This window comes from Hesperophylax consimilis, chromosome 12 (genome assembly GCF_061612785.1).
Source record: "Hesperophylax consimilis isolate HC1 chromosome 12, BYU_Hcon_1.0, whole genome shotgun sequence".
NCBI classification, from domain to species: Eukaryota; Metazoa; Arthropoda; class Insecta; order Trichoptera; family Limnephilidae; genus Hesperophylax; species Hesperophylax consimilis.
In genome coordinates this window covers 19,591,650-19,612,148 of record NC_142847.1, presented here as the reverse complement: position 1 = coordinate 19,612,148, position 20,499 = coordinate 19,591,650, and the positions used below count along the sequence as shown (strand labels likewise).

General features: G+C 34.7%; 3 protein-coding genes across 3 annotated transcripts; all 3 read left to right on the top strand.

Annotated features, from left to right (window-relative positions):
• The first annotated feature begins 916 nt into the window (after positions 1-916).
• Positions 917-2,812, top strand: LOC149419296 (histone-arginine methyltransferase METTL23). Its single transcript, XM_089637767.1, has 3 exons — positions 917-1,079; positions 1,196-1,325; positions 2,358-2,812. Exons 1-3 carry the CDS (start codon positions 975-977, stop codon positions 2,810-2,812), a joined length of 690 nt encoding a protein of 229 aa, XP_089493893.1. The 5' UTR covers positions 917-974.
• A 23-nt stretch (positions 2,813-2,835) lies between these two features.
• On the top strand, positions 2,836-3,099 carry LOC149419295 (SRA stem-loop-interacting RNA-binding protein, mitochondrial-like). Its single transcript, XM_089637768.1, has one exon. The coding sequence runs from the start codon at positions 2,836-2,838 to the stop codon at positions 3,097-3,099; it is 264 nt and encodes an 87-aa protein (XP_089493894.1).
• A 66-nt stretch (positions 3,100-3,165) lies between these two features.
• anox (acyl-CoA-binding domain-containing protein anorexia) lies at positions 3,166-3,994 on the top strand. Its single transcript, XM_089637766.1, has one exon. The coding sequence runs from the start codon at positions 3,166-3,168 to the stop codon at positions 3,952-3,954; it is 789 nt and encodes a 262-aa protein (XP_089493892.1). The 3' UTR covers positions 3,955-3,994.
• The last annotated feature ends 16,505 nt before the right edge of the window (positions 3,995-20,499 follow it).

Below are 20,499 nucleotides of genomic sequence, written 5' to 3'. Positions count from 1 at the left end.
AAAATTATTTGCGCGCATATTATTTGTCTGTCATATCTTTGTTTTTTGGAGATAGATCTAGCGTGTGCAGTAGCAACACTCTTAAACCAGATCTGATGTTGACACGACAACAACTATCCTCTTCGGTTTCAATGTCTGTACGTCAAAGTCGCAATTAATCCCAAATTAACGTGATATAGAATGCCAGATTTTGTAAACCATGTTCCTGATATTAAATGTATTGAGGGCCGCACAAAATAGCTTGGCGGGCCGCAGGTTGAGTATGACTGATCTGTATTATGTGAAGCTGAAGGTAGTGGGAAGCGGAAGGAAATGTAAAGAGGAAGGTGGGGTGGTATTGAATGATTGAACAGATAAGTATAATCCTTACGTAATTTATATGAATATTCTTAATAAATTCAAAATTAAATATAAGATATTTCATAACTTACCTGGGCGGACCGATAAACTAAAAGCCTTTTTGAAAACACAATTTCATAACATTTATAATCACAATTAAATAATTTTTAAACTTATTTTAATTGGGCAAACTGCTAAAAAGCAGTTTATCGGGACTTTTTTTTGCCTTATATTTGCAAAATGTGTAAAAATGTAATGAAAAAAATTTTAAAATGAAAAAAATCACAATGAACCAAAATTTGAGATAGATAAGTTGTTAGTCGAAATAAATTAAAATTGGCGTAAAAAAGTAATTAATAAATTCAGGAAAAAATGAAAAGATAGAGAGGCAATGCAGTATCCAGAGAGTCTCGAGGTCTTGAGAGAATAAAAAATAGTTTTTTTTACAATAAGATACCATCGACATAACCATAGAACGTAGAAATGATCGAACACACGTCGATGGACGACGACACATTATATCAATCCAATAGCCATAAAAAGATGGATGCCGAATGCATAGACAAATTATGAGAAATGCCAAAAGTATACAGGAAAATACCTAAATTTCCTCATAATGGCTTATAATTATAGAAATGACTGATGGTTTAGCCGGACAAACTAAGAAGTTTGTTTTCAGATCGAAATCCAAAAGTAACGGAGACCTGAACGGCGAATACTTGGAGATAAATATTCCGGAGGTAAACACACATACTTGAACAAAGATTAGATTACGCAAGATTATTTTTACACGGTCTCCCGTACTGAGCACGTGTGTCACGCAAGAATATTTAGTAATTTGAAATATCGTTTACAGTTGCTACAGGCGAGCTACTCTTTCTATACCTGGCCCTCCGCTCCTGTCTTAGCGTGGTTTTTGTGGCATCATCGTCAAGAAATCTGCGGCAAACGTATCCTAGAAATCGGATCCGGTACAGCTCTCCCAGGTTTGTACATAATATGCTGTTGTACAACTCACCAGTTTACATCAAAAGTAAAAACTATACTGAAATGATACTTTGGAGAACTTCCAATCGGTTCCAAGAATATAACCTAGTAATATTTGGATGATAGGTATATATAGCGCCGTTTTTGTGAAAAATAATCTGAAGGGCGGTGTACAAATATATAATATATTTATACCATGATCTATCTTATTATTAACTATAGAGTAGACAAACTATTATAAAGTTATGGCTAAAGTTATTGCACTAATACAAAACTATATATGCAATGCATTTCATCAATAAATGTGATGCCGCGTTAGAATGTACATATATTATTATTTAATTATATTCTGTTCAGGCAGATAATATACAGGACCTTAACTACCTAATACAATTTACTAATTCAATATACTAAAACAAATCGAGTGAAAACTTGCCTGTTACCGTGGAATCAAAAAAGTATTTTATCTTGATTATTTTTATTTGACAAGGCTTGATGGAAAGACCTTAAATTTTTAGTTAGAGGTTTCGCATTTCATGCTAGGCACCCTTTATGTCCTCAAAAACTGCCTAGCCTAACCTCAATTTACGGGAAAAGAACGAAGAAACCGCAAATGGTGCGAAACGCCGCTTGCAGTTGCTTCCTTCCTTCCTTTCTCGTAATTCATGGCTCGGCTCGCATTTTGGTTCGCACATGTATACGTACCATAAGGCTTAACGGGTCCCATGAAGTATTAGTAAATATTCAAGTAAGTTTGTAACTCATATCCAAGATCTAAACATATTTTTTTTAAAGCTAGAAAAATAGCCGCTTTGAAGCCGAGAATGTGTATTCAAATTAAACATTGTGAAATGAACATTTTATTTTTATTATTTACATTACAAAACTACGTAAGTTGAGAATTTAAAAAAAATGTACATTCAGAGGTTGGTCAACAAACCCACTAGGTTCGTAATTTTGTTTCTGTTCTTCATTCCCCAAACAAATTTTATTAGTTAACTAATATTTTAATTTTCTTTTTGATTTTTCAGGAATATTAGCAGCCAAGTGCGGAGCCATCGTCACCTTATCCGACAGTTCTACTCTTCCCAAGTCCCTAGCCCATATAACTAGCTGCTGCCAAGCTAACGGATTAACTCCTGGACTTAACATCCAAGTGGTTGGAGTAACTTGGGGCCTGTTCCTTAGCAATATATTTAAGATTGGACCTTTCGATTTGATAATCAGTTCCGATTGTTTCTACGATCCGGCCATCTTCGAAGATATTCTCGCAACAGTCTCTTACTTCTTGGAGCGAGGAAATACCAGATTTCTCTGCACTTATCAAGAGAGAAGCTCAGATTGGTCTATCGAAGCCTTGTTGAAGAAGTGGAATTTACGGTGCCATCTCATCGATCTGAACTCCGTAAGCGCTAATTCGGGAATAAACTTCACAGAGTTGATGGGAGATCATTCCATTCACCTGCTAGAAATCTTTCACAACTAATCTACCCTCCATCATTGAAAGCTATGGCAAGTCAAGCTAGCCGAATTATAAACAAGCTGTTTGTTGGCAACATCCCCTGGACAGTTGGCCACCGAGAGCTCGTGGAGTATTTCTCCCAGTTCGGGCATGTCAACGTGGCCAAGGTGGTATTCGACCGCTCCTCTGGACTAAGCAGGGGTTATGGTTTTGTTGAATTTTCTGCTAGAAATGGATATGACAACGCCACTAACAAGGGCAATCATACTTTAGAAGGCCATTCTCTTTCTCTGCAACCCGCATCTTCTTAGTTATTTATTTGATAAAGTAGTCTTTTATAAGTAATAGTCAACTTAAATACTTTTGTGTCTTTCAAAATGGCCCAAGCTTTGGATACATTTTCAGACCTGGATATGTCAGATTCAGATTCTGACATCGAAGTGCGAAACCTAAATAAAGAATTCAATTGCGCCGCTGACCATGTCAAAAAAATCGTAGGTAGACTGGAGTCTGAAAAGTTGTTAGAAATATACGGTTTTTATAAACAAGCAACGGAAGGGCCTTGCAATATACCCAGACCTAAATGGTACGAAATGCAGGCGAAGCAAAAATGGGACACTTGGAATTCTTTGGCAGATCTTCCATCTGAAACAGCGAAGGAGAAGTATATCGGGCTGATAAATATGCTAGATCCTGGTTGGAATAGCGAGAAGACAACTCGACAAAAAGGAGACTCGACTGGTCCCAAGCAAAAACATTGGGCTGCTGTCTCCAGCTTACACTCAGACGAGGATCCCATAGCTGAAGCCGACAAAACTGTATTTGATTTCTGCAAGGAGGGCAACACTTGGAAAGTGAAGAGGTTGTTGGATTCCCAGCCTGACTGGTTGAAGAAGCTGGACACCGAGGGGTTAGGGTTGATCCACTGGGCGGCGGACAGGGGGAATGCGGACATGCTGAAGTTGTTTCTCCAACTTCCTTGTGACATATCTTTTCGGGATGACGTGGGGCAGACTGCGCTCCATTACGCCGCCAGCTGTGGACACACCGACTGCGTAACTCTCTTGCTGGAACACGGTGCTGATAAGTCCTTGAAAGACAACGAAGACTTGACCCCTTTAGATGTAGCAAGTGATGATTATGTTAAACAATTATTACTGCCTTAATTTATGCACTATTATTTGAATAAATGTATCACCAGCTTAACTTTTTTTATGTATTACTTAAATATCTTGGAGGAAATATATAGGGTGAACGCTCCTATAGTCAGCCTGTGCCTATTGTCAGCCTCTTTCATAATTTCGTGAAATAATGAGAAAAATGTGCACTCTATCACCATCTATGAGAATGTTCACGCACTAGTAACTAATGAACCAAACATGGTTTCAAAATGGCGGCTCTAACTTATTTTCTGTCCCTATATTCGACCGTTGCTTTCAAACAAGTGAAGACCTGTCAGACATTCTCCCGCGCGCCATAATAAATTTGCAGTTGACCACGGTTTCAAAGTAAGTTTAAAAACCCTGAATTTTACTAATATTGTTGAGTTAAGTGTTATTTTATGTTTCTGTGATTATTTTGCCTTGTTTTCAAGCATTCAAATTATGTTTATGATGTTTGATTTTTGCAATGTTGTGGTGGTTGACTTTAGGAACAAATTTTGTTAGAGCATCCTAAAGTCAGCCGGGGGGGCTGTCCTTAGGCCATGTGTGGGTTATTTCAAATATGGAATCTAAGTGTGCAGTAGTGTTCTCTATCTTTACAATGTGATCTTACATACACAAATAAATGCATTAAAATAAAAACACCAAAGGTCAGCCGCCTCATTTTGTTTTGGGGTAGACGTGGCTGACTTTAGGAACTTAATGATCCAAATGTCAGCCATCAACGTGCTAATACACTTTATGGCATGGTGAATGATTTAATGTTGTATTTGAATTCTAGGTAGGTATTCATAAAAACGAAATTCAACATGCCGAAAGAGAAGATCGTCAAACCAAAGGGATACAAAAAACCCCTTCTACAATACGACCGAAGCAAAATTGAAGATGCTCTCCGAGCAATAAGGGGAGATCAAATTAGCATCAGAGAAGCCAGCAGAAAATATGGAGTTCCCAGGGGAACTCTACAAGATCGTCTCCACGGCAGAGTTCCTGATAAAACAAATATGGGTAGAGATACCACATTAACTAAAGAGGAAGAAGAGTCTTTGGTGCAATGGTTATCCGAATTGGCCAAATGTGGATTTTCAAGAAAGAAGGATGATCTTTTAAACACAGTTCAAAAAATTATGAAGGATGACAAACGCCCAAACCCCTTCACAAATGATAGACCGGGAAGAAAATGGTATGACCTATTTATTAAGAGACATCCAATCTTGAATGAGCGTGTCCCGGAAGGTATAAGTAAGGGTAGAGCGGTTGTTACTGAAGAGTACATACGCAAATGGTTTAATGATCTCAAAAAGTATTTAAGTGACATCAATGCTATAGATCTTTTGGAAGACCCGAGAAGAATACTTAATGGCGATGAAACCAGTTTTAGTGTTTGCCCTAAAACTGGAAAAGTTATCGCACCAAAAGGCTGGAAAAATGTATACGAAATTCAAGCCGGGAATGAAAAAGAAACTATAACGGTATTGTTAGTTTTCACAGCTGCAGGTGACACCTTACAACCGATGGTCGTCTTTCCATATGTTCGACCACCGCGAGATGTAATACAAAGTATGCCCGATGAGTGGTTTCTTGGTCGTTCGGAGACTGGTTGGATGAGGAGTGAAATATTCTTTGAATACGTAGCCAATGCAGTGAATTCTTGGTTGGAGAAAAACTCTGTTCCAAAACCAGTACTCTTGTTAGTAGATGGGCATAAATCCCACCTTACTCTTGAGCTGAGCAAATTCTGCAATGATAATCAAATAATTCTCTATTCATTACCCCCAAACACGACTCACTTGATGCAACCAGCTGACGTCAGCGTTTTCCGGCCTCTTAAAGTCGAATGGCGAAAAACTATTAGAGAATGGCAAGGGAATTCGGAAAATTATAATTCAGTCTTGTCTAAGAGCACCTTTTGTCCATTACTGAACAAAGTGCTACAAAAAGACATGACAGATATTATTAAGAATGGGTTTAGAAAATCTGGGCTGTTCCCTTTTAACCCGGATGCCGTTGACTACACTAAGTGTATTCAAAATACATTAGAGCGTGCGGAAAATACCAACAGAATTGAACAATTAACCACTCCAAAAGATGCGGTTACTTTTAACAGACAAGAAATAATAACAGCACAAAACGTCATCAAAAGCATAAAAAAACAATTAGAGGATGAGAACATAGATGCACTCCGTGTTATCGAAATTATCGAAGCTTCTTTTACTGAAGCAGACAATCGTGTTGTCACTATTGGAAACTACGTTTTAAATTCCAAAGGTGTTCTGGAACCAGATGCTGACCCTCAACCCTCAATTTCAGGCTATGAAGCAAATGAATTACAAATTAGTGATTGCATAGTAAATTGCGACCAAGAAGATGCTCAAAATAATTTATTTTTGTTTATTCCTGATGATGATTTTGAATCACTGGACATGACAAATCATTCCAATTTCTCTCTCCACTCAAGCCCTACCTCAATTATTACTAAGTCTGTAAATACACCACCGCCGGTGCCTGCAACAACACCTTTGTCGTGCGTAACCAACAAAATTAAGCGCGGAATATCTCCCTCCTTCAGCAATCACTTGTTCACTCCAAAATGTTTGCAATTTGGAAAAAGAAAATTGAAACCAGGAGAACCGATGCAGATGGCAATTTCGTCTGATGCTTGGAAGAATTACATGGCCAAAAAAGAAGATATAAAACAGGCACTAGTAAAAAAGAGGATTGAAAGGCAAGAAGCAATAAAAAAAAGAAAAGAAGAACAGGCTACAAAAATAGAAGAACGAATGAAAAGAAGGGAAGAACAAATGAAACGAAAAGCAAACACTGACAAATACAAGAACCTAGGACGAAAGACTGGAGAAACCAATAAGAAATTAAATGTAACATCTACTCAATCTAAAATTTCAAGCACTGGATGTGAAGAAGAATTACACAGTGATGTAGTAGATGATGATCTGAAAAAATCTAAAATTTCATGCACTGGATGTGAAGAAGAATTAATCAGTGATGTAGAAGACGATGATCTGAAAAATGTTGGTTGTGACATCTGTCCAAGATGGTATCACCTCAAGTGTACCCAAAAACGGGGTATACCTTATGCGGAAGTTGCTTCTAAAGAATTTACTTGCCATATTTGTCTGCTTACTATGTAGATATAAATAAAATTGCTACTATTGAATACCTATTTTTTTAATTTCACGTCATATGTAATAATTTAAAACCCTCAGCCGTCGACTAGGCTGACTTTAGGAACTCGAAAGGCTGGAGATAGGCACATGGTGGCTGACTTTGGGTGATTTGGGCATTTAATTTTTGAAAGGCCTTTAAATCATTTTCATTGAAACAAATATATTTCCAATAATGATAAGTGAATAGTCTGTTCTTTGAACTATAATAAGGTGTAATTGTTAGAAACTTAAACGCTATTTACTACTTTTTAAACTGTAATAAATCAAGTAAAAATCTTAAGAGGCTGACCTTTGGGACATTCACCCTACCCAAGATAATAATATTTAACCACCTTGTATTATTTATTTTTTCAACCATTTTTTTTCCACAATGGTACCTAAGTAATAGTTAGGTTTTCAAATATATTATTATTTGAAAGATTATGATGTGTCAATTGGAATTGAAAACAAGAAACATACTGTCAAATCTGGAAGATGTTTTCATAAAACCAAATTCTTGTTAAATATTTTAAACAGAAAATTTTATGTTTTAATTAATTAGATATCTTTAATCCTCAAGTTTTCATGCTTTTGTCATTTTGTGTACATTTTCGCAAATTATAACTCTTCTATAAATTATTGTATATTGAGATAATATGCAATTTAATAAAGGATTGCTTTAATAGTGGTTTCTGCAGAGAAGTGATTGAATTATGTGTTCTCCTAATAGTAAGTCACTCGACAATACGTTTTTTCACATATAAATACATTGAAAAGAAGGGGGTAGCTAAGATTTATTCAATGACCTGTGAACAATGACGATACACTACATCTAGACTTGTTATTGTCTCACAAAATTAAGGAAAAATGTGGCAAGTAAGAAACACTCTTCATGTTTCCAGTAAATTTTTAATTCAAATGTTTCTATATGACAAGGACTTTTTAATGCAATTTATTTTATTTTTATTTTTTTATTTGAGACACAAACAGGACATTTAAAGTACATTCTTGTATAGTATAAAATAAATTTATATACAAATATAAATGTCACATTTAATGTCAAATATAAATGTCACAAGGTTTCTAGTGAATTTGGGTCTTGCGTTTAACTTGATTAGATGGACTATGTTACTATCTATTTGATTATTCACAATTTTGTAAAGCATTAAGAGGTCATTTATGTTTCGTCTTTTAACTAATTTAAACTCTCTAATTTGAAATATGTAAGTCTTTGTTCGTAACCGTCTAGTAGATGGTAGACGCCTGATCGATAAGACAATATCCGTGTAAATTTTCTTTGGACAGATTCAAGTCTAGATACCTGTGTGATATAATGTGGATTCCAGACTGTTGACCCATACTCAAGAACACTGCGGATTAACGAATTGAATAGAATTATTAGGCTATTAGAATTCTTGAACAGTTTAGTTGATCTTACAATAAAACTAATTAATAATAATAAATAATGCAACGATTTACATATTTTTCTGACTATACTAAAACAATGGTTCGCAAGCAAAATTTACTTACAGGTAACACACGAAAACTACAAAATCGAAAGCATGGCACTAGACGTTTCTTTTGCTTGCCACTTTAAGAATTCTACAATGCGTCTGCGTTTGAATTGAATCAGAGTTCAGTGATTATCAATCTGATCTGAATTTTTGCAAATTTAAAATTATTTTCAATGCCTCTGTAAAGTCTGTTATCATATTTCTGCTCATATTTTCAGGTTCCCCGCGGACGCCCAATAACATTTCAGATGAATCTCCGTCAATCTTAGAATACAGTGATTATGTTGTACAGGAAGCTGCTAGCCTTGGTTTGATGTGCGTACCAATGGCCATATTTAATGAGCACTATGCATCATTGAACCCTACTAATGCCAATATATCACAAGAAGAATATCCCCTATCTCCTCTTGATCGCTCTTATCAAAGGCTTCCCGACACCTCTAATATATCTGATGAAACATGCATTCTTCAAGGAGGATCACCACTGGGAGCGTCATCACCACTTGATCAAGGTTACAGAAGATTACCGAATACCTCTAACATTTCCCAAGAACAGTGTTCACTAGTAGGGGGATCACCCATGGGTGCTGCCAATCGTACATACAGTATACCTCGTGATAGAACATACACTAAACCATGTGATCAAACATACAGTATACCGCGTGATCGAACATACACTAAACCACGTGATAGAACATATAGTATACCGCGTGATCGAACATACAGTATACCGCGTGATCGAACATACAGTATACCACGTGACCGAACATACAGTATTCCTAGGCGTAGGTCAATAGGTGGATCGCAAAACTTATCTCGTGAGGAACATTCTTTAGTGGGAGGGTCTTCTATTGGATCTTCAGGAAATCAGTGTACACCTCGTCACTCTCCCATGTCACCTCAGCAACCTCCAATCAGAAGTATTGCACATTTATCAGTTGTAAGACAGATTAATTTTGACACACCATAACTCAAGATCTAGGAGGAGACAAAGATGATAAATTTTCAGCACTACTTCTTGGGCATTTTTGATAAAATATTTATTAATACGGTCCTTGAACTCAATGAAAAATAGCTAAACTATTATACTTTCTACATGTCTACTATTAACTATCTTGCGTTCATAATATATGTATCTATTTAAGGTGTGCGACAAACACTGTCAAAAATTCATTGCGTAGACTGTATCATATGTTGCTTTGTATGGAAATGGTTAAGAAAAAAAAAAAAATTACAATGCTACAAATTGGTATTTTATTTTATTTCTATGAGACACGAACAGGACATTTATGAAACATGTTTGTATTACAAAAAAATATATCAATAATGAAAATCAATAAAAAAGATCCCAGACTGTGTCTGCAGCATTAATATTAAATTACTCAAAAAAAAAAATTAATCAAACTAAATTTTACATCATCTTCTAAAATAACCAAAAAAAATTGTTAACAATATTTTCTGTAAATAGGTAACTAAACTACAAAAATAATTAGGGTAGTTTCTAGTATAGGTGATAATATTATTTAGGACTCTGAAAATAATGATAAGCGAATGGGTGTCCGCTTTATTCGTCCAAGGTTGCCCCGGTGTAACAGAGACAGATGACACCCTGGTATATGTATAGTATATACACGGTGTCCGGAAACTCGTAGTACAAGCGGGAAACTGGAGAATCTACACCACATGGGGAACCCAAATAAACAAAGTTTTTTGATTTGAGCATTTTCACAAAAAAAAAAAAAAAACCAAAAAAAAATATTTTTCGGCTATTTTAGGGTTAAAGTTTTTTCTGGTGTTTAGGGTTGAACAACAGATGTTTTAACCCTGCAGAGCAGAAATATTTTATGATTACACCGGATTAAATGAAGGGTGATTTCAAAATAATGCTTCAAATCCGAGTTTCTTCATTTGTTTTACTTTCAAATAGTTTAATTAGTCGGGTACTTTGATCTTCAGTAATAATTTATAAGAATTTGATTAAAAAAAAAAAAAATCAACTTCTAACTCGATTTACTCGATAACGAAAGCTCAAATCAAAAAAATATATACTACAAAATCGACTCCAAATGTGATGTAGATTCACCAGTTTCCCGCTTGTACTACGAGTTTCCGGACACCCTGTATATATACATACACACCGTGATGGTTTTTTTTTAAAGAAAGAAAGAAACATTTTCGGGTTACGAATAACCTGACAATATTTGAAAATCTCCTACTACCACTACAGTAAGCGGAAAATGTTGCTTGTGTTGTGATGGAGGATTTAGCCAACCGAGGAATTGAACACACTACGCCGAGGTGAGTCAACTCACAATCTGTCTAAATTTACGATTGTGTTAATAATAATAAATAATGAAACGATTTACATATTTTGCTGATTATACTAAAACAATGGTTCGCAAGCAAAATTTGGTCCATCCCAATGTGAAAATTGAAGGTAATAATGATTTCAATATTACAAATGTTGAAAAAACATATATCCTGTTATAGTATAAACTGGTTTTGCTAGATTCGTTTAGTGGTATTGTTTTACAACGGTTCTCAGACAATTTCAGGTGTCCTTTCAGGTGGTCCAAACAAAAAACTATAAAAATTCTAACTAAAAATAGCTCTCGACCGTAAATATGTTGGTAACCCTTGCAATAAAACAATCAACCTCACTTAATCCATTCAGACCTGAATTATTTCTAAGCAGGTTAATTTAACAGGTTCCCTGCCACTGTACTTGACCGTACCCATCTGGGAACATTCGGGTTTTGTTCATTTACGTCCTGAACACTTTGTGGCAGCGAACCCGTTAAGGTTAGATTTCGGTCCATAAGGTGTTAATTTAGATAATTTTTTTAAAATATGATTTTTTATCAAAATACAATTGTATATGAGCCACTTGATGATTTATTATTATGTATTTTTTATGTTTAGCAGGGTTTTCTAAGACACTATTTACATTTAGTATTTTAAAACCTTTTTAATCTTTTTCAAAACTGCAGCAGTTATTTGAAAATATTTTTTTTTTGAGTTCCTGAGAATGTGATTATTTTATATAAACAAGAAAAAATGATCTTTGTTGACGTTTGCCTTTCTTAGGCTCAGGAGTAGAAAGGTGTTATTTAAATTAAATGTTATATTTTTTGTTTCTTTTAATAGACAGAGTTATGATGTTATGTAGTTAGTATAATATCGTCAAAGAAAAAAGCAGTGCTGCGGTCCCACACAAGGCAAAGGAAAACATTAAAATTTAAAAAAATTGTCGCCCAATTCGTACAGATTGGATGACAAAAATGCACTGGCAAAAAACACTTAAAATCTCAGGTAAAGCTGAGCCAGGATTAGACACGATGCATTCTTTAAATTGGGATAGTGCACTCTCAAAGCTCAAAGTGTGAGCATCAGAATCAGTGGTAAATACCTATTTATATATTTTAGGAAAAGTTGTCAACAAATCTGTAATTATACAACAATACAATAATAATATAATTAATTATGCCAATTATCAACTTTCCACTGATGAATAGTTAATGGTAAGGTGTACAATGTCGTAGAGGTGTTTTCATAAATTATTTTTTTGTTTAGTTACAGCCAGAGATGTGCAAAATGGGTACCCAAAACCATTTGAAATGCAAAATGGAAATGGGTCAAAACTTTTCCATTTGAAAATGCAAAATGGGTTTTAGAAAAGCATTTCAAATGCAAAATGCAAAATACCCATTTTCAAAAAGCATTGAAAATGCAAAATGGTTTCTCAGGTCAAACAATTAAAATAATTATAGAATTTTTAAACAATTTTGTCATTTAATAATGGACATCAATTTAGAACAAACATATTACATGATGGTAAATCCAAAAACACCACGACTACAGATTATGAAACCACAAAAAATTTGCGCGGGACTAAAGTTGCCAACGTAAAAACATAGAAACTGCTATCTAACATTTAATATTACAGCGTCATGGCCCCATGTTCAGTACCTATTTGAATCAGTATTTTTTTGTAATGGTATCACTCAATTGCCAGGGCTCCTACCAGGGAGCAACTTGACAAATGTAAATTATCTCTCATAGCGAGGTTGAGGACCGACTGATATTTGGGGCTTATGAAAAAAAGATGAGTGGAGATAGTAGGAAGAATGTTGCAAAAAGCATTTTAAATGGAAAATGCATTGAGAAAAGTATTTAAAATGCAAAATGGTTTTTAGAAAAGCATTTAAAATGCAAAATGGAAAATACCCATTTTGCATTTTGCATTTCCATTTCAAAGGGATTTATTTGAAATAAAGCACATCTCTGGTTACAGCATATGAAAATGAAGGGGGGAGGGGAGGAGGAGGAGACTTGGGATTAGGATTAAAAGGCTAAGGACGGGAATAAGGACGATAATAATAAGGACGGGAATCCAACTTGCAAGATGAGTGCCACAGATGCTCTTTCTTATATCAATAAAGCGAAAGAAGAAATTAGTGCTCTATACAGTAACATAACGGATCCCGCTTTAAAACTAACTAAAGATCAGATGACCAAACTACTCAATAAACTGTCCAACCTCTCTGGCACTATGTTGGATGTAGGTGTAAAAGTTGGAATTCTCGAGGGACAGGTCAAGTCGTACGAGCACATGGTCTCTTCAAAATTGATAGATTCAAACTCATCACAAGAATCCACAAACTCATCAACTGTATCAATGTGTGAAGCTGCCGATGAGCTCGAAGAGAGGAAAAAACGGTCAAAAAACATAATTATTTTTAACTTCCCTGAAAGCTCAGCCAGTTCCCATATAGAAAAAAATACTGATGATACAACGAGAATCTTAACCACACTAACAACTCTTAACTCATCCATCACCCGAGCCAACATAACAACTTTTCGTCTGGGAATCACAAAACCTGACAAACCTCGACCTCTTAAAGTCATCCTTGGCAGTTCCATCCAAGCCATAGACATACTAAAGAAAAAGAACAACATAACCGAATACCCCGGTATTAAAATTTATTCAGACCAAACCCCAGCTCAAAGAAACTATCTCACCAAGCTACGTTTAACACTAGAACAAAGAACCAAAGATGGTGAGATTGGACTCACAATAAAATACAAAAATAATAAACCTGTTATTGTAAATAGTAACTCAAAAAACTAAAACCTATCATGGCTTACTATCAGAATATCAGAGGCTGCCGCACAAAACTTAATGAGCTAAGATCATCGATTCCAATCCATCCCTTTCATATATATTTCCTGACTGAAACTTGGTTGGATCCGTCCTTTAACACAGAAGAACTAGGCTTCACTTCACACAACACCTACCGCTTAGATAGAAGTACCGCCACCAGCACCAAATCAAGAGGAGGAGGTGTATTAATATCAGTCACCAAATCTATAACTTCATCCAGGCTAAAATGCAAACACAAAAATATAGAACAAATTTTCCTACTACTCAAGACGAACCTAGGAAAAATCATTCTTGGATGTGTTTATATTCCTCCCGGATCAATTACACAAATTTACGTAAACCACATTGAAGATGTAGAGGCCCTCAAGCTCAAATATCCGGAAGCTAGAATGCTGCTAATCGGCGACTACAATACTCCCAATACAGACTGGATTACCCATAGCGATAACTCAACAACTCATTTTAATACATCTGCTAATGCTCGTGAAATTATAAATATGTCAAATTTCCTAGGTCTTAAACAAATTAATAACGTATACAACTCTAATCACCATTTACTAGATCTTGCATTTAGTAGCGATCCTTCAGTAAAATTATGTAAATCCATAGACCCCCTTCTTCCCGAAGATTCCCACCATCCTCCCTTAAACATCACCATTACTAACAACTTCCTAAACATTTACTCTAATAGTGTTCCTAAATATTCATACAATTTTGCAAGGGCAGATTATCCACTCATAACAAAATACTTAGAAAGTACAGACTGGTCCTTTTTAGACAAAAACACAAATGTTAACCAAAATCTTGAATCTTTTTACTCCATCATCAACACGGCTATTGAAAAATATGTTCCCTTAATTCAATTCAAACCATCTAAGTTCCCCAAATGGTTTAATAATGATTTAAAACACTTGATAATTAACAAAAAAATCTGGCACAAAAATTTCAAAGAGAGCAACTCTATCTCAGACTACAAAATATTTCATAAATATAGAACTGACTGTAAAAAGCTCTCCAAAAAATTATATCAATCATACATACTCAACACAGAAAAGTCTATTCCTTCAAATACCAAAAACTTTTTTACACATGTAAACTCACTAAGAAAAAACAAACCTAGCCTACCAACATACATGTATTTCGAAGGGAAAAGTAGTAGTGATACTAATGACATCGTTAATTTGTTTGCCGACTTCTTCAAAAATGTTTACGATAATGATATCCCAAATGTTCAACTTCCACCCTTTCATCCAAAGGAATCGGTCCACATTCCGCGCTTTACATATAAATGTTCCTGATGTTATACGCAAAATAAAAACACTCGACTTAAAGAAAAAAGCGGGTCCTGACAAAATTAGTCCTGCCTTTCTAATTAACTGTGCATCAATAATAGCCAATCCACTATGTCATATATTTAACCAATCATTAAATTCTGGATGCTTCCCCGACCTATGGAAAAATTGCTATCTAACACCTGTATTTAAAAAAGGCGATATTCATGATGTCACTAATTACCGACCCATCTGCATGCTCTCAACTATCCCCAAACTGTTTGAAAAACTTATCCTCGATAAAATCTCCATACATATTAACAACATCATTGTAACTAATCAACATGGATTTATGCCAGGCAGATCCACACTAACAAATCTCTCCTTATATGAAAATTTTATAGCATGTTCACTCGAAAACAAAACCCAAGTCGACTCAATATATACAGACTTTGTAAAAGCGTTTGACAAAGTTAACCATAAAATTCTTCTTAATAAACTTAGTCAAATCGGAATTGAGGGTAAACTATTGGAATGGATAAAAAGCTACTTAACAAATAGAAATCTACAAGTAAAAAATAATTCTAACCTTTCACACAAATTCATAGCTACTAGCGGTGTACCCCAAGGGTCACATTTAGGCCCAATACTGTTTCTCCTTTTCATAAACGATATTGTTACTGTATTTGATAAAAATGTTGAAGTGCTACTTTTTGCCGATGACCTTAAACTATTTAAAATTATAAAAACAATAAATGACTGTATTCAAATTCAATTAAATTTAAATAAACTTCAAGATTGGTGCAAAACTAACAAACTTTATCTCAATATTAGTAAATGCCACATTATAAGATTTTTTAGAACAACACAACCCCTTAACTATCAATACAAAATTAATAATGTTTCTCTCGCCTCTGTAAGTGAAATTAACGATCTCGGCATTATTTTCGATTCAAAATTTAACTTTCTTTCACATGTAGAAACAGTCACCAACAAAGGACTAAAAATGCTCGGCTTCATTCTCCGAAATGGCAAAGACTTAAAAAATATTTCAACACTAAAAATCTTATATTCCTCACTTGTTCGAAGTCAAATCGAATATAATTCTCCTATTTGGTGTCCTTACTTTAAAATCCACTCCGACTCTATTGAAAAAATTCAGCATAAATTCCTAAGATACATTAACTATAAACTCGGTCTACCTATAGAATCAATAAATTACAATCACTTGATGAAAGAATTAAACTTACTTAAACTCTCAGATAGAAGACTTATTTCCGATTTGACTTTTATTTTTAAAATTTTCAATGGTATTATAGACAGCCCTGATATATTAAGCCTAATTACCTTCCATATACCCACTAGAACCACTCGATCCAAAATTCTTTTTAATTTCAATAACAATATCAGGACTGAGTCATTTAAAAACTCGCTTATACCTAGATTGCATGCAGTTGGCAATGCTTTCTCAGAAGTAGTAGATGTATTCAACTGCACGGAATATAGTTATAAGAAGGCTATAATAACATACCTCTGTCGTAATTATCAAAGTTATTAGGCATAATACCATTCTATTCATAAGTTATCACAGAACCTAAACTATGCACTTACATCAGATATCAGACAGAAGAGTGTTATCTAATAATTTTATATACTTAATCAAAACTATAATTTTTCCCAAAATTGTTATGAGATGTCTTACTGACAGCCCTGTTTCAATAGAGCTAACTCTTAGTTCTCAGCAAATTCAACCAAATCCAATATTGAAGGTAACAATAACCTCAATACTAAACTACTGTACGGATTGAAAATAAAAATGCTATTGTACCTATGTATACCAGATGTTATTCTTGTTTAATTTTCAACATAATTTCTCAGTAATTATTCTGTTTAACAAAATACTGTTTCGCTCCTGTGAACCACTGTAAACATAAATCATGTATATTGTAAAAGCCTTTTACGGCGTCTAAATAAATAAATAAATATAATATAGGGATTGAACTTCTAGTTTGAGTTATGTTGATTAGTGAGTTTTTGTTTTATGTCGCGTAAAGTCGAGTTAAAATGTCAATATGGTAATAATTTAAGTAAAATGAATGTGTGGATCTGTAGATAAATTAGTTTTGTTTGGAATTGGTCTTGCAAAGAGGGAGATTAAAAGTGAGCGTCTGCTGTTGCGATTGGGAACATGGAATAATAGGCGTTGAAGAAGATCAGGACTATCGATTAAGTTATGTGTAGGTAATTTTAAATAACATTACCGAATCTGCTATATTTCTTCGGCAAGTTAACGTCTGTATATTGAAGAACTTTGCAGAGTCTTCATTACTAATATGAGTTCGGAAAGAGCGGAAGTTAAGGTACCTTAAAAACGTATTTTGAACACTTTCAATACTATTTTTATGTATTTCATAGCCTATGTTCCACACTTGTGATGCGTATTCAAGGATACTACGAACGAATGAGAAATACAGTATTTTGAAATGTAGTAATATCTTTGAATTGTTTACAGGAACGGATTATGAAACCCAGCATAGAAGATGCGTTAGTGACTATGTGGTTGATATGTTTATTGAAATTCAGTTTACTATCAAGTATAACCCCAAGGTCCTTAATATCTGATATGGTAGATAAATATTTATGTTTGTTTTGAGCATTGAACTTCATATTTACATTGCGAGTTCGAAACAGCTTCATTTTTCATTCTTATTATTAATTAATGAATTAAATTCTGTAGCATAAAATTAAAGAACATCGTATTTACTGGTACTCATGAGGGAATTGTGAGTTCGAAAAAGCTTCATTTTTTGTTAATTTATAAGGCTTTTAATTCGCTTTATTTGTAAAGCTTTTATGTATAATTGGTCTATAATTATATGAAATATACATCAAAGAACATTGTAGGAGGTTGTAAAAAAATCAGGTCAGGGAACTTTTGTCAAGGGTTATCAGCAGCCAAATATTTGATAGCAATAAATGATAAAATAACAAAATAAATAAATGATAAGGACACAGGACTCGAAAAATAATATATCATAGGACGCAGGACTCTTCCGCAATGATGAAGGACCTAGCTAGCAGTGGTTTAAACTCGCGAAGCTTGGGTGGGAATCCGACGCATTTGCTCACTGGGCTGCTAGCCAATTAAGCTGATATGTTTTAAAAGTTTAGTTTTAAAAATATTTTTTTTTTCATATTATAAATTTTGTTTGCCCTTCGACCTACAAAAAATTTCGTCTGCGGCGCTTTTTCCTTGTGTTTGTGAATATAATCACTCATATCATAACCCTTCACCCACACCACATATCCCATGATTTTTTTTTCGCCTGGCGCGCATTTCTGTATCTTTGTAAGAGTTTATAAAAATTTCTACTCCCTTCGCTCTCGTCATTTACTCTAGTTGGGGTTCGCTTAGTTCTACAGGTTCCGATGTTATTAAAGAATCGGGACTTGTTTTCCTGCGTTTACGGATTTCAGAAGTGTGCCCATACTGCCCATGGGCCCCTTCACGGCTTAAGCGACCATCATAACCCCGAGCAAAGCCAGGTACACGTCAGCTTATATGTAAATATTTCTTGTTTATTCTGACTACTTCCTTGTTCCTTCCCTACAAGCTTTATACATTTTTTTGAGCTGCCCTCTTCTATCTTGGAAGCTGGCGACGCTCCTGGGAAGAAGATAAGTCTACAATCATGAGAGTGCAGTGGCGGATCCAGGGGGGGGGGTCACGGTGGTCATGACCCCCCCCCTGGGCCCATCCAGGACCTAGGTGGACCACTAATTAAAATTGTTAAACATAATGTTTTTATATATTTTTTGTCACAATATAAATTTTATTTAAGTACTTTCAATGTTTAATTAATTTAATATAATATTTTGTTTGACGGCAAACGCATTATTCGGGAACGAACGCATCGAAAATTCGAATGTTACCGCGTCACCGCGCACCGCCACCGGCGCGCGCTTCGGCCGCCACCTTTCATATTATTATGACACATTTCGTGTAACCACGTGTGACGCTTGCGCGCGCTTTGTTTCGACTAACGTCTAGCGCCTAGCAAAACCTAACCTCAATCGGAACGACTAAACTTTATTAATAAAGTGTTTACTTTTATTTGTTTACTAAGTTAAAAAAAATAAGTTCCAATATAAGTAATAGTTTTCTTAAAAATTGTTGCTGCAAATTCAATTCATTACAAGAAATGGTAAGTAATCTAATCAGTTTCTTCATTATGCCAGTGTATGTGTGTTTAAACTCAAATGTTATTTGTTAATGTTCTAAGGCTGGGGTTAGACTCGTAAGTTTTTTTCCTGTAAATCGCTCTTGAAGGCGAGTTTGGCCAAATTCCCAATGTAAACGACACCAAAAGTCACTTAACGTAATTTTAGTAAGTTACAGAACTTATTCTTTCGGAAGTTTTTTGACAGGTCTGGACAGGTCTAACGCGCCAGCGCGAATTACCAGCCTTCCTATACTTCCTAAAAATTTCTGTTGTTGACGTCCTTATGGGGACCTTTAGTATGGTGTATGTAAATTTGATAAAAATACATATACCTAGTTTTTTAAAAGTATGTATTAGTTACATTTTGTTAATATATATATATATACATATTATATTTCACTTAATCAAGTTTCTTTTTATTAATATATGTAGCTGGGAGCAGTTCCTTGATAATGTCTAATACTGATATTTGTTTGCCGGGTTTGAACCCGCGATCTCCGGATCGCTAGCTGGCAGCCTTTCCCCTCTACCATGGAGGCCGTCGAAATTTTACTTTTTGTTTTAAAATAATATATATTGTATTCGTTTTAATTATGCTCTTTTTGGAATAAATTCAGCATAGGTAGATGCAAGTTATTTATTTTCACCGTTTTTTTTTTAAGTCTATGTATCTATAAATTGATGTATCTAATGTAGAATATTTTCATTTGAGAAATTTTAGGTTGACGAATATAATGCTTAAATTCAGTATTGGTAGATCAGAGTTAATATTTTATAAGAATAATTTTTAAATATATGTAGCTGTGAGCTGTTCCTTGAAAATGTCTAATACTGAGATTTGTTTGCCGGGGTTCGAACCCGCGATATCTATTGTATTTGTTTTAATTCCTCTTAAATATGGAAGTACAGTACTTACATTTATTAATAACATTTGCTGCACACGATTGGTCCTAAAGGAGTTCAAATTTTTAATTCATTCGGCCTCACTATTGAGAAGAGCACGCTGGAAGGCATTATTCTACTATTCGATAGACTGGATAGACACTTCATACCTACAGTGAATATTACAGTGGAACGATTCAAATTCTTTACCAGGAAGCAAAGAAATAACGGTCAACAAGCTGTTATTATTTGTCTATTTTGTCGTGACAAGCAAAGTGTTACAATAATAATGTCGAGTCAAATTCTGCAAATGCAGAATGCTACGGATAT